Source organism: Squalius cephalus, assembly GCF_949319135.1.
Source record: "Squalius cephalus genome assembly, chromosome: 13".
Classification (NCBI taxonomy): domain Eukaryota; kingdom Metazoa; phylum Chordata; class Actinopteri; order Cypriniformes; family Leuciscidae; genus Squalius; species Squalius cephalus.
The window spans coordinates 31,687,248-31,699,685 of NC_137134.1; the positions used below are offsets into that span (position 1 = coordinate 31,687,248).

Sequence of the window (12,438 nt, forward strand, 5' to 3'; positions counted from 1 at the left end):
AAAAAATAACCTAAATTAATGACCAAATGATCAACGTTACCTACTACTATACAGTAGGCTACATCTACTTCCGTACCGTGATTCCCACAATGCATTGCGGCGTGACGCAACGATCCCTATTTTCTTCACTCGTCACCGCGCTACAGTTCGTTTAGGGTTTCTTCTTCTTCTTCTTTCTTTTAATGGCGGTTGGCAAACAACTTTTCAGTGTGCATTACCGCCACCTTCTGATATGGAGTGTGGATCACAATAGCCTTCTCTCACTATCCTTTAAATAAATAAATAAATAAATAAATAAATACATACATACATATATATAAAACCAATAAATAGCTTCATAAATATCTAATAACATTATTAATATTCATACATTATCATTATTATTACATACAACTTTCTAAAACAACTAAACTCATATCCTTCTACTAAGCCCTGTTTTATTCAAAACACAAATATCGCTCTATACCCTACATGCCCTGAATTCATTTGCAGTATTTCCCTCATTTCAAATCTAATTTTTTCTTTCCTAAACCAGTCTTTCAGCCTCATCCTTTCCTCCTTATACCTATGACAATTCATAATTACATGTTCTACTGTTTCGTTAATATTACAGACCTCACACATCCCAGTTTCATGTTTCCCTATTATTTTAAGCGTACTATTTAATCCAGTATGCCCAAATCTCATTCTCGAAATAATGTCCTCTTCCTTTTTGTTCCTATTATTTTCTCTCATACCTCCTACCCTCTTCTGGATACTGTAGTACATTCTCGCTTTTGTTTCTATATTCCACTCCTCTTGCCACTTCTTTCTCATTTCTGCTTTAATTATGCTTTTAACTTCTGCCTTACTATACCTTATTACCATATCTATCTCTGTTTTTTTGGTAGCATTTTTAGCATATTTATCAGCCAATTCATTTCCTTCTACTCCTATATGGGCTGGAATCCAGATGAATTTTACTCCTACTCCTACTCTATTAATTCTATAAACAGCTTGGGCTATCTCCAACAAAATATCCTGTCTTGCTTCTGATTGCATGTTCTTAATACTGATTAACGCACTGCATGAATCCGACCCTATTAACACTTCCCTTGACCTACTATTTTCAACCCACTCAAGGGCTAAGAGAATGGCCAGCATTTCTCCTGTGAACACTGACAATTTATCATTAACTCTCTTATTTAACATAACATTCATTTCTGGTATAATGAACGCAGCTCCTACTCTATTATCTTCTGTTTTTGATGCATCTGTATATATCTTAGTAAACATAGAATAATTCTCCTCTATGTATCTATTAACCTGACACCTGTTAATACTATTCTCTTTTTTCAACTCTAAAAGGTGCAAATCTACCTCTAACTCCCCTAATAACCAAGGTGGAACATTAGATAATGGCACAGTTGGACTTACTGTCATATCTCCTATCCCTATCTCATTGACTGCATCGATTATTATCCAACCAAAGCTCTTAATCTGTCGTCTTTCCCTTTCTTGACAAGGTTGTAACACCTTTTGAGTCGGGTGTCTTTCCTTATGCCCTTTTAAATTTGCCCAGTACGTTAATGCTATCTGATTTCTTCTATTCTCCAATGGCATCTCATTCATCTCTACTTGTAAAGCCGCTACTGGGGTTGTTTTAAAAGCACCACAACATAGTCTCAGCGCCTGACTTTGAATAACATCCAACTTTTTTAATAATGTTCTTGAAGCAGACTGGTAAACTGTACATCCATAATCAATAACTGCCCCAATTAACCCAATATATACTGCTTTCAATGAGGTCCTACTTGCTCAGTGGTGAAAATGAAGCTTCTTTTTATTTTGCTCTCACTGTGTTCATTATTACTCGACCAAGGTAAGACATTTCTTACAGTCTCTCTTCTGGTCTATAAAAACGAGCAAATAACTTTTCACATCAAAGCTATTGTCCATAAAGAGAAGTCCTTTGATAAGTCCGCTAGCCTAGCCTAAGGAATGTGGAAAATAAGCGTTCTTCTTGTTGAACGTCTATTTTCAATAAACACACAAACCTTAATACAAAATCATTAGTTTAGAAAGTAAACTTTCACTATCGCGTTTCATTGTGTTTCTCTGTCCTCTTTGTCTTGTGAAATAATGAAAAAACAGGCTGTGCCAATGAATAACGGACCAAGCCATTAGATAAATCAAGTTTAAACATGACTATCTAGTCGGGTCAGACTATAGGCCTATAGTTGTGATTTGTGAATATTTCACAATGTGTTTTCGGTCAGTTAACCCTTCCCTGACTGCCTAACTGCACGATTCTGATTTGAGCAAACTTTCACAGTACAGTTTTAGCCAGTTAAAATGGAAGAAAATGTATGACAAATGTTTTACAAAACAAAATTTTAGGGCTTGCATTTTTATGGACTGAAATTGAACATGGTTGTAGATTTCAGCTGTGAATATTTAAATTCAAAACATTTTACAAATATAACAATTTCAATAATCCATATTCACCATTCAAATATTCTATTTGTTTAAAAATACAACCTATTCGACAATGTTCTGTACGTTATTTTTAACTTATTTGCTTCCACAAATTCAGTGGTTCATTGAATGTGAGATGTTGAATTTTCTGTTGAATTTGAACCACTGAATTTGTCTAAGCGAATTTGTAAAATGAAATAAAATAGACTGATAATTGCCTGTTGAATATCATAGTATTTTTAAACAGACAGAACATTTTGCAAGCCCTTAAAAGTGCATCAAAATGCAAGAATGTAATTTTTTTTCCCAAGTAGTGCAATTCAACAAGCTTTTTTGTTTCAAATACATTTGTCATTATTTTATTTCCATAAGTTCACCCTTCCCTGACTTCTTAAAGTCAGTATTTTAATTTGTGAAAACTTTTACAGTAGTTTTGAACAGTTCACCCTTCCCTGACTTCTTACAGGGTTAGTTCACCCAAAAATGAAAATTCTGTCATTTATCACTCAACCTCATGTTGTTCCAACCCCGTAAGAAATCTGAGAGCTGGCTCACTCCTTCATACACTGTAAAATCTAATTAGTTGTACTTACTTAAAAAAAAAGCATGCAAACCGATTGCCTTAAAAAAAACAAGTAAAGTGAAATAGGAATAGTATGTGATACTGACAAATGCTTAGTTAGTGTAGTTCACTTACACAAGAGTTCTAGTAACTATAAAAGAACTGTAGAGATAATTGTACTTGAATTTACTTTAAATAAAATATAATTGTTACCACTGTTGTGTTTTGCAGGATGAATGTTGAAGTCTGTGTGACTCAAGTATGATCAATTGCAAGATTGTCACAAATATAGAAGGATTATATCAACACAATTAAAAGTTTCACAAGGTGTTTAGGACATAAGTGTTAGCAACAAAATTATAAAAGATCATTAATTGACATAAAATATAGTTATGTTATATACATCATTAATTCACACACACATATATATATATATATATATATATATATATATATATATATATATATATATATATATATATAACCGAATTACTGATTCTTGTTGCAATCGCTGCATCAGTGGGAAGAGAATTACAATAGTATAAATGAAGTTCCAAGTGCCCAACCAAAGATCACTAATCGCCATTATGGGGACTAAAACATTTTAGGAAAATCAACATCAATTTATGAAGTCAGCTTATGTGATGTTCTCTCAAATCAGATGTTCTCACAAAAAAAGTTGTTTTAAAATTTCAACATTCAAGATGACTTTGGGAAATTAGTGAATGCAAACTGAGAAAAATAACTGCAGAAGTGGAGGAAATGAGTGAAACGTCCATTAAGATTTTCCCCGCAAACAGGGCCTCTAAACTCACATTCTACTTCATTATTCAAAGTAATATGTTTGGAATAATATCTAAAGTGAATACTTGTTTAAAACAATTACTTCAGCAAAGTTTGTACTATTTTCTGTTTGTAATGATCCATAAAATTATTGATTTTTGTTTAACTATACTATTATTAAATTGCTCATTTCTACCACTTCGCTTCATGTCTGCTCTCTGTACTGTAACATATAAATAATTTGCATTTATTATTTATCAAATTAGATTTTTCCGGTAGACCTGCAAAAAGTGAATTACAGTAATCAACCTTGATGTAATAAAGGCATGAATAAGCATTTCTGCATCAGACATAGAGAGAAATTATCTTAATATACCTGAGATGGAAAAAAAGCTAATGTTTTTAAAAATGAGTATAAAAAGTCAGTTCATCCAAAAAATTTGACTCAAATTTCAGAAGGGAAGATAAAGCAATCTTCTACAGTGAGTTTAGAGTTATTACCTGTAGTAACAGTGGTCAGAGAGCTAATTAACACAAAAAGGGATACATTGATAGTAATACATTTGATTCAGGATTGCATTATTCATACAGAAATAAAGTGGTATTTACTGTTATTTCACAAAATAGGCCTACATAAAAAGGACACACTTATTTATAACTTCTTCCTGTACTGTTGGAAATCGCAGGCGAAAGTGATGCAGTTTCTTCATAACGCCTTTGATTGTTTAGTTCTTATTAAACATACATATATCTTTCATGTCTTAATAATCTGTGTTTAAAATGAGAATGCTGTATAACTTTAGACTACAATTTGACTGTCATTTGCCTCACCTAAATGCACCTTGAATACATTGTTTATTTAAAAATGTCCAGCATTGTAATAGTTTTACATACTTCCAATATGTATTGTATGTATTGATGCATTAAAATATTTATATAAGTATCATAAAAGTATTTAATTTTGAAGGCAAAGACTACAGGCAAGCCCATTGTTTTTTCATGCACTGGTCAATTTTGAATTTTGTCAATTTCAGACCAGTTGAAATAAAGTATCCAGAACACACATTTAAGTGTTTATTTTGTTAAATTTGATGTAGATTTATATTACAATACATATCTTTAAAATCTATGAGTTTTTTTCTCCTGCACTGAGTCAGAAATCTCCACTTCAACAGCTTTAAATAAACCGAACTTTACACTTTTATATCTATATTCTGAAGCTTTTTACATTCACCCATTTTATATAACATTTTAATCCTACAACAGGGGGACATTTTATTTTCTGTCTGTTGTCAGTTTTTTTTTTATATTTTTTTTTTTATAAAGTGATAAAAATAGATATCATAAATTAATTATGTAATTACTTGTAATGTATCAACAAAATGAAACAATTCTGAACCTGCTTTATCCAATGTGCAGATTTATGTTCTGGAAATAATGCAAATTGGTCATGTTTAATTATAGAGATAAAGATAATTGCTCATTTACATATTTAAACAACATTTAAACAAACTTGTAATACAAAACAATTATCTTAATGTACTGTGATTACTCAACAGAGGAAATATGGTGATATCTATTAGTTAAAATATTTCCCCTATTTACCAAGGTCAAAATATCTGATGCTGCAAATATTTCTCTACCACACACACACACACACACACACACACACACACACACACACACACACACACACACACACACACACACACACACACACACACACACAAACAAACACACACACACTAATACTGGAACTGTTAATTTGTGTCTTCAGGTGTGTTCGGTGCTGAAACAGTTGAAGTGAAGCAAGTGCTGGAGGGAGGTTCAGTTACTCTAAACACTGGTGTTACCAAAGGAGAACGTGACGAGATGCTGTGGTATTTTGAAGACACTCGCATAGCTCTGATCAGTGGACATCCCAGTAAGAGCTGTTTATATGATGGAGAAGGTGGGAGATTCAGAGACAGACTGGAGGTAGACTATGAGACTGGATCTCTGATCATCACAAACATCAGATCTGAACATGCTGGACGTTATGAAGCACAGCTCAACATAAAGAAGAGTTCAGGAACCAGCACAAGCTTGAACAGAAACAGCACGTGTGACAGCTCAAAAATCCTCCCAAAGACCAGCAGCACTCATGATGATACCATAAAAACATTCAGTTTTTCTGTCTCTGGTGAGTCACTCGATGTTATTAACCTTGAAGTATTTTACAGATTAAATACTGGAAATAAATGATTTTGAATGGTGACATTCAGACATGTTTGTTTATTGTCTTTTCCTGTATGTTATTGTTCATATCTAATAACGTCATTTGCAGCACAAACTTATTTCTGACACAGTTTTCAACATTCAGACATTTAACAGAACAATATAATAATAAAAAAACAACTTCCGCCATAATGTCATTGCCACCATTATGATCTATTTCTTTAACATCAATTCTTGTGTTCTTTTTGTATCTCTATTTGTATTCTCTTGTGTTTTCCAGTTGCTGACAAGACCAATAAAAGAGCCCAAATGGCACCAAATGAGCAGGAGACTGACATGAGTATATTTCATCCTACCTTCCTTTTTATCTATTTATAATTGCATATATTATTATTATTATTATTATTATTATTATAACCTTTATTTTACCAGGAAATAAAGCATATTGAGATTACAAATCTGTTTTGCAAGAGCGTCCTGGCCAAGATTATCAGCACACAACTCACTTCGGTTTAACAAATAACACACATCCATACGTATAGGAAACACACAGGCAAATTTAAAATAAGTAAATCAATATAAGTCAGGCAAAGCATCTAAAAAAAGATGTTTCTGTCTCCAAATCTTTTAAAATCACTTATAAATACATTGTTCTTAATGAGGCAACCTCTTCATATTCATATTCAGGCGTGTCAGCAATGATATCAGTGTTGTTGTTTTTTTGTTTTTTTTATAAATAAATAAATATTTTTTTATTTTTTATTTGATTTATTTTTTATCTGAGAAATGTTCAATCCTACAGTAAAATCATGTGAGATTTCAGAAATGTTTTACGGTTTTTCTCTATGAGCAAGAAAATGAGCTTCACTTTATAGTTTACTTTAATGAGTCTACTGTCATTCTTTCAAATGCATGAATCTCCTTTGGAAAAATGATTTGGTAATGTAAATACAGATTTCATAAGGCAAGGCTAGGCAAGTGTATTTAAAACATTTCATACAGCAGGTAATTCAATGTGCTTTACATAATTATTTTTTAAAAAAATATATATTTAAGAAAGTGAACTGAAGAATAAAAAGAAATAAAGATTCACATTAAAATTAATATGAGGGACATAAAAGGACAAGAGGCTTAATGTAAACAGTACAGAAACAGTGTTCAGTCAGGGTGTTCACAGATAATAGAGATCCCATGTGTTATTATCTGGGTTGATCTTGCAATCTGAGAGTTCTGTTTGGTTTATAAACCATATCCAATATGGAATAATCACTGTATGTGAACAGAGGAGTAAGTAAATCTCCACACTGGACCTGTAAAAGTGTTCATAGACAGAATATATCTATGAATATGGTATAAACACACAGTCAGATTCACTCACACTAATGTCTGTTTCTCTTTATCTGATCCAGGTTCAGGTCTGTCTTCAGCTGCTGTTAAAGGAATAGTTGTTGCTGTTCTGCTGCTTCAGCTGCTGGTGTGATTTACTATCGCCGCAGGAGCTTTAGAAAGGGTAAGCATCACTTACAGACACTATAGTGAGAGGAAAACATCTTTATCTTGCAAAATTAGTGTTTAATTGTGCGTGTGATTATATTTCAAAGCAGATGTGGAGAAAAAGACCCGAGAGTTTCTGTAGAAAGTCTTAAGTATAAGGTGAGATACTGAACTAGTGTGTCTTTATTGATCTGTGTTTGCTTTCATCTGTACTGACAAAATCATCCTGGTAACAAATAAACATTTTAAACAGAATCTCATTCACTGATTTGATGACAGATGTGCTGATTTTCTGAGTTTCCGTAGCTGTTTATTTCACTCTCTTTATTTTCTGTGATTCGTTGTTTTCTTAGATGGAGAAAGATGAAGGTCACATGATCGGAGAGGATCGTAACCACTTCCGCAAGGCAACAAAAAAGCTTCCTCTAAAAATACATAAGGGGAAAATGAGCTTGTGTTTTTGAGCTGAAACATGAAATGCTTTGCTGGCCTCTCATTAATCATAAAGCACTTACCTTCAGCTGTTATGCAAATATTAAACCAGCTGTTACTGGAAACAGAGATAATGTTACCTGTGTGATGCTCATAATCATATTTTCTAGCTGGATGTTAATTTGAAATTTTATCATCTAAATGTCCTGTAATTATTTGCGTGACAAAAGTTACTGCAATAACATTTTAACCTTATTTTAAATATGCATATAATAAACTGCATTTAAACTGATGTAAATATCAAATATATGCAGCTTCTAAACTTGCAGTGCATTTAGCAGTTGCTTTTATCCAAAGAAACAAATGGAGAAATATCAGGAGTTAATCATAGTTTTGTTGTAGCAAGTATTTGTATGGTTGAGTATTAGTTAAGTGCTTGTGGAAGAAGTTTAAAATGGAAAGTGAAAGTGACTGACTTTACCTTATGTCTCTCATTCATTTAGTTGAAGTGCATGAAATCATTATTTTTTTCTAAATATTTGTATTTAAATCACAAATAACTTGTAGAACCTGGCCTTTCTGCTAAATGTATATACAACAAATGTTTTGTGATTGTTAGAAGGATGAAAAAATCCTAAATATAACAGTTAAAAAGACATCAGCAGATGATTGAATGCAGTGACTGTACCATCAAAACAAGGACACAAACTCACTGTAAGAACTTTCATTGTCCCTTTAGAAGGTGACATCATCTTCCAACAAAGAAAGACGTCGCTGTCAAGCTGTCATTGCGGCAAATGGTAGAAACACCCGCTACTGACATTGTCAATTTTTGTTATTTGGGGCTACCCTTGTTATTGTCTACATTTTTGGGGTAATAAATATTACACTAATGAAAATGGTGTTTCTTCTCATTCATTATTAGTAATATCAAAGGATACTTTCACTTATTTCATTAAAATTCAGACCAAATATGAATAGCACTCATGTACATAACAATATCCCTAACTTATTGTGAGTAGTGTATATTTCCTAAAGAAATGTTGTCAGCAAGATGGTAGAAAACTGCACATTTCTTATGACCACCCACTGCTACTTATACCAACGACAGAAGTAAGCGCAGTTACAATAGCTTAATATGTGGGAGAGCGTTGCTATAGAGAGTGACAATATTGTATTGCAATATGTAGCACTTCAAAGTCAATACCAAATCAAAATTGGTTGGCACATTATTTTTAATTGAAAAGGTTTAATGACAAAATATGGTTATGGTGACACTTAAAATAGTTGAGAGAGAGAGAGATTCTTTTATCCATTCCTGACCATGTGACTGAAACCCAAATGTGAGACATTCAAACTGACCAATCAGATAATTACAACTTCCCCCATTGTACTAAAGGTGTGACACCGACCCCCAAACATACATCTTGGCCTACAGGTCTTGATCACTATCAGCCCCTCTGTGCCTTTAGGAGCTTCAAATGGTCATTGTGATAGAACAAGGGGGTGGAAAACAGTAAAGCAAATGTCTTTGTTCATTTCAAATATCTTGGATTATTTCCAATCCTACAGTACAGGAATATATGATTCATAGATGTATATCAGGTCAATTCTAGTGATTTACTGGAGTGCAAATATTTTTACATTTGTGTTGCTAAATAAATTTATGAAAGAAAACAGCAACATAACAAAAATTGAATACATATATAGTATAATTAACAAAGGAATGTAATATGGATGACATAAAAGATTACAATGAAATATACAGTATATAATAAAAAAAATCGTTTTGGCCACCAGATGGCCCCAATACACCAGATTCAGGTAATGAAGATTTTACTATCCAATTCAACAATTAGACCACACTTTTTTCATCTTTACGGATTAAAATTCCAATATATGTCACAATATTTATGACATCTCTTCTGTTTTCTCCTGTTATCCTCTTGCAGCTCTGACGTCATTGACCAGAAGAACAGCAGCAGCCGCAGAAGCCACGCCCATCAGCGCAGTGACGACCAATCGCAGCACAGCTTCAACAGAATCACAGTAATGGACTTCTGGGGATACTAATGAAACAAATGATAAATTATTTTAAGATTTTCAACAAGCTGACTTTAGTCTGTCGTGAACTCTGGAAGATCTCCTTTTGTGCCCCACAGAAGAAAATAAGTATCAGCAAAAACTGTTTATAAGATATGAGTAAATGATGACAGAAGCTCATTCATGATCTCTGGCATCTTAAGTTATCAATCTCAATACAACCAACAAATTAATTCAGTAAATAAATACACACATATATCATGAGTGCTGTGGTACCTGCACATGTGTGACAGAGTGTGTTGATGTCCAGATGTGTGGTCTGGTTGCTGATGGGATTGTTCAGCACACAGCTGTAGGTGTTTTTATCCTGATATTCCACCTCCAGAGGTAGAGAGAGACTGATGCTGAGATCACACACACTGATGCTGGACAATACACTGACTCCTGCGTACCAGGAGAGAGTCGCATCACACACATTCAACACTGATGAACACACCAATGAACATGATGATGATGACGATGATGAAGAACAGTGTGAAGAGTTACTGATGATGACAGGAACAGGCAGACGAGCTGAGAAAGATTAGAAAAATAAAGATAAATCATATCAGTAAATAAGACGGCTCTTTTTTACCATTTTAATGTGTTGAGAGAGTTTGTGATGTCATTCACAAACAGTAGACTGTGATTTATAAAAGATGAAAACTTCATAATTAATTAAAAGAAAAGTGTTCAATACGCTGAAAAAGGAAGCCGAAAATATGTGTGTATCTCAATATTTAGAATTTCAAGATTGAAAAATCAACTATTTAGAATGTATCTACTTTATACACAAAATATGTAACTCACCGTAGACGGTAAGACTAAAACTCTTGCTCACACGATCTTTGACCTCTAGTTGATAATCTCCAGTATGTTCAGTTCTGGTGTTTGTGATGATCAGAGATCCAGTTTGATGATCCAGCTTCAGTCTGTCTCTGAATCTCCCATCAAGATCATCATCATATACAGTGATTCTGTTGTCCAGTACATTGATTTCAGCTATTAAAGTGTTTTCATCTCCAAACCTCCAGTAAATCAGATCTTCATCCATTATTTCAGTAAGATCAGAGTTTAGAGTGACTGAATCTCCCTCCATCACTGACACTGACTTCACTGCATCTGTGTCAGCAAACACTCCTGGAGAACAGAGTTTATCACAGATAACTTAGACTAATTTTTTTTGTTATGAAGAACAGCAGCACAGACACAGAAGTAGCCTGGATTAGTAGTTTTTGTGGTGTTATGTTTATTTATCTGGCACTGTTATCACAATACAGATTATCTGTGGGAGGAGCCACACGGGTGATTGTTTCTCATCTTAAATCTGATTGGCTCATTTAGTGCCTCTGCTCTGGAGAATGAAGGGTTAAGGGAAGCCAAATAGTGCAAATCAGGAAAAGCAGATGAAAAACACTCCACTAATGTTTCACAGAGATACTTGGACTCAAAGATGAATGGCCCTTAAAGCCTTTGACTTTCATTTGTATTTGTTTGTATGAAGATATATAGTTTTATAGTATCCAGTGTATTTTTATTAAGAAACCAGTAAATGCAACAAACAGTCGGCTATAAACTTCAGAGCAGCGAGATTCATCAATAATCATCTCATGTCATTGTTTAGGGTGATGAAGCATGAATTCTTTGAAATAAAACTGATTCTGCTGTTTTTAATCCTGTCATATTTTCAAAAATACTTTATGTCTCTGTATTAAATCTCTGTAAATATAATGCATTAAAACTAAAGTCTTAAACTGAATATGATTATAACTCACCGACCAGACGGCACACGCAGAACAACGCACACATGTGAAGCATTTTCAGATAATAGCACTATATGTGAACACTTCAGAGACAGAGAGAGTGAACTAACAGGACAGTGTTAAACTGTGAGATAGTGTTACTGCGTCTGATTCTCCACCAATAATATTTGAGACCGCCCTCTTACTGTACATGTACTGCTACTCTTGCACTGGTTATTAATATTCATCTGTATTAGTAATGCACTGTTGCAGGTGGCGGACCGGACACAATACCTTTTAAGTTTTTGCAAGCAGAAGTACATTTTTTTAGATTTTATTGTCGGCCTATGATCAATATTTTGCAATTAAAAGTGTGATGGTCTTAGTATGGTCACTAAGGGTTACTAACACTAACACTAACTTTGTTTTCCATCAGTCGATCACACTCACACAAACCACACGTCTGAATATAGACACACTGTCATCAACACATCAAACCACATCTCTGTACTGAAGTCAGTAGAGGTTTACTTTGAGCTGCTCGAGTCTTCAAGTCAGTCATGAGCTCATGTACGGTCTGTGCTTCTTGTGTAAATTGCTATATTATAAATGTGTTTTGCTGTTAAAGATTCCTTCAAATGCTCTGTATTTGCTTTAAATCCTGCTGCT

The 12,438-nt window shown here is 33.6% G+C and overlaps 1 protein-coding gene and 1 long non-coding RNA gene across 2 annotated transcripts; one reads left to right on the forward strand and one right to left on the reverse strand.

Annotated features, from left to right (window-relative positions):
* Positions 1 to 7,331: 7,331 nt before the first annotated feature.
* LOC307170357 lies at positions 7,332 to 8,061 on the forward strand. Its single transcript, XR_013823357.1, has 2 exons — positions 7,332 to 7,529; positions 7,867 to 8,061. It is a non-coding gene; the product is annotated as an uncharacterized lncRNA (long non-coding RNA).
* Positions 8,062 to 9,164: 1,103 nt separating this feature from the next.
* On the reverse strand, positions 9,165 to 11,923 carry LOC307169180 (SLAM family member 5-like). The gene is made up of 4 exons (XM_079889646.1): positions 11,803 to 11,923; positions 10,838 to 11,167; positions 10,265 to 10,561; positions 9,165 to 10,014 (listed from the first exon to the last, which is right to left on the reverse strand). The coding sequence occupies exons 1-4, from the start codon at positions 11,843 to 11,845 to the stop codon at positions 9,884 to 9,886; spliced, it is 801 nt and encodes a 266-aa protein (XP_079745772.1). The 5' UTR covers positions 11,846 to 11,923; the 3' UTR covers positions 9,165 to 9,883.
* Positions 11,924 to 12,438: the final 515 nt, after the last annotated feature.

What these genes read in the sequence shown, in the direction of transcription:
- LOC307169180 (XM_079889646.1), bottom strand. Translation starts at nt 11,845, where the DNA reads ATGCTTCACATGTGTGCGTTGTTCTGCGTGTGCCGTCTGGTCG. An exon ending in CTGCGTGTGCCGTCTGGTCG is followed by an intron (nt 11,168 to 11,802) that starts GTGAGTTATAAT and finishes TCTGTTCTCCAG; the next exon opens with GAGTGTTTGCTGACACAGAT. An exon ending in TTTTAGTCTTACCGTCTACG is followed by an intron (nt 10,562 to 10,837) that starts GTGAGTTACATA and finishes AATCTTTCTCAG; the next exon opens with CTCGTCTGCCTGTTCCTGTC.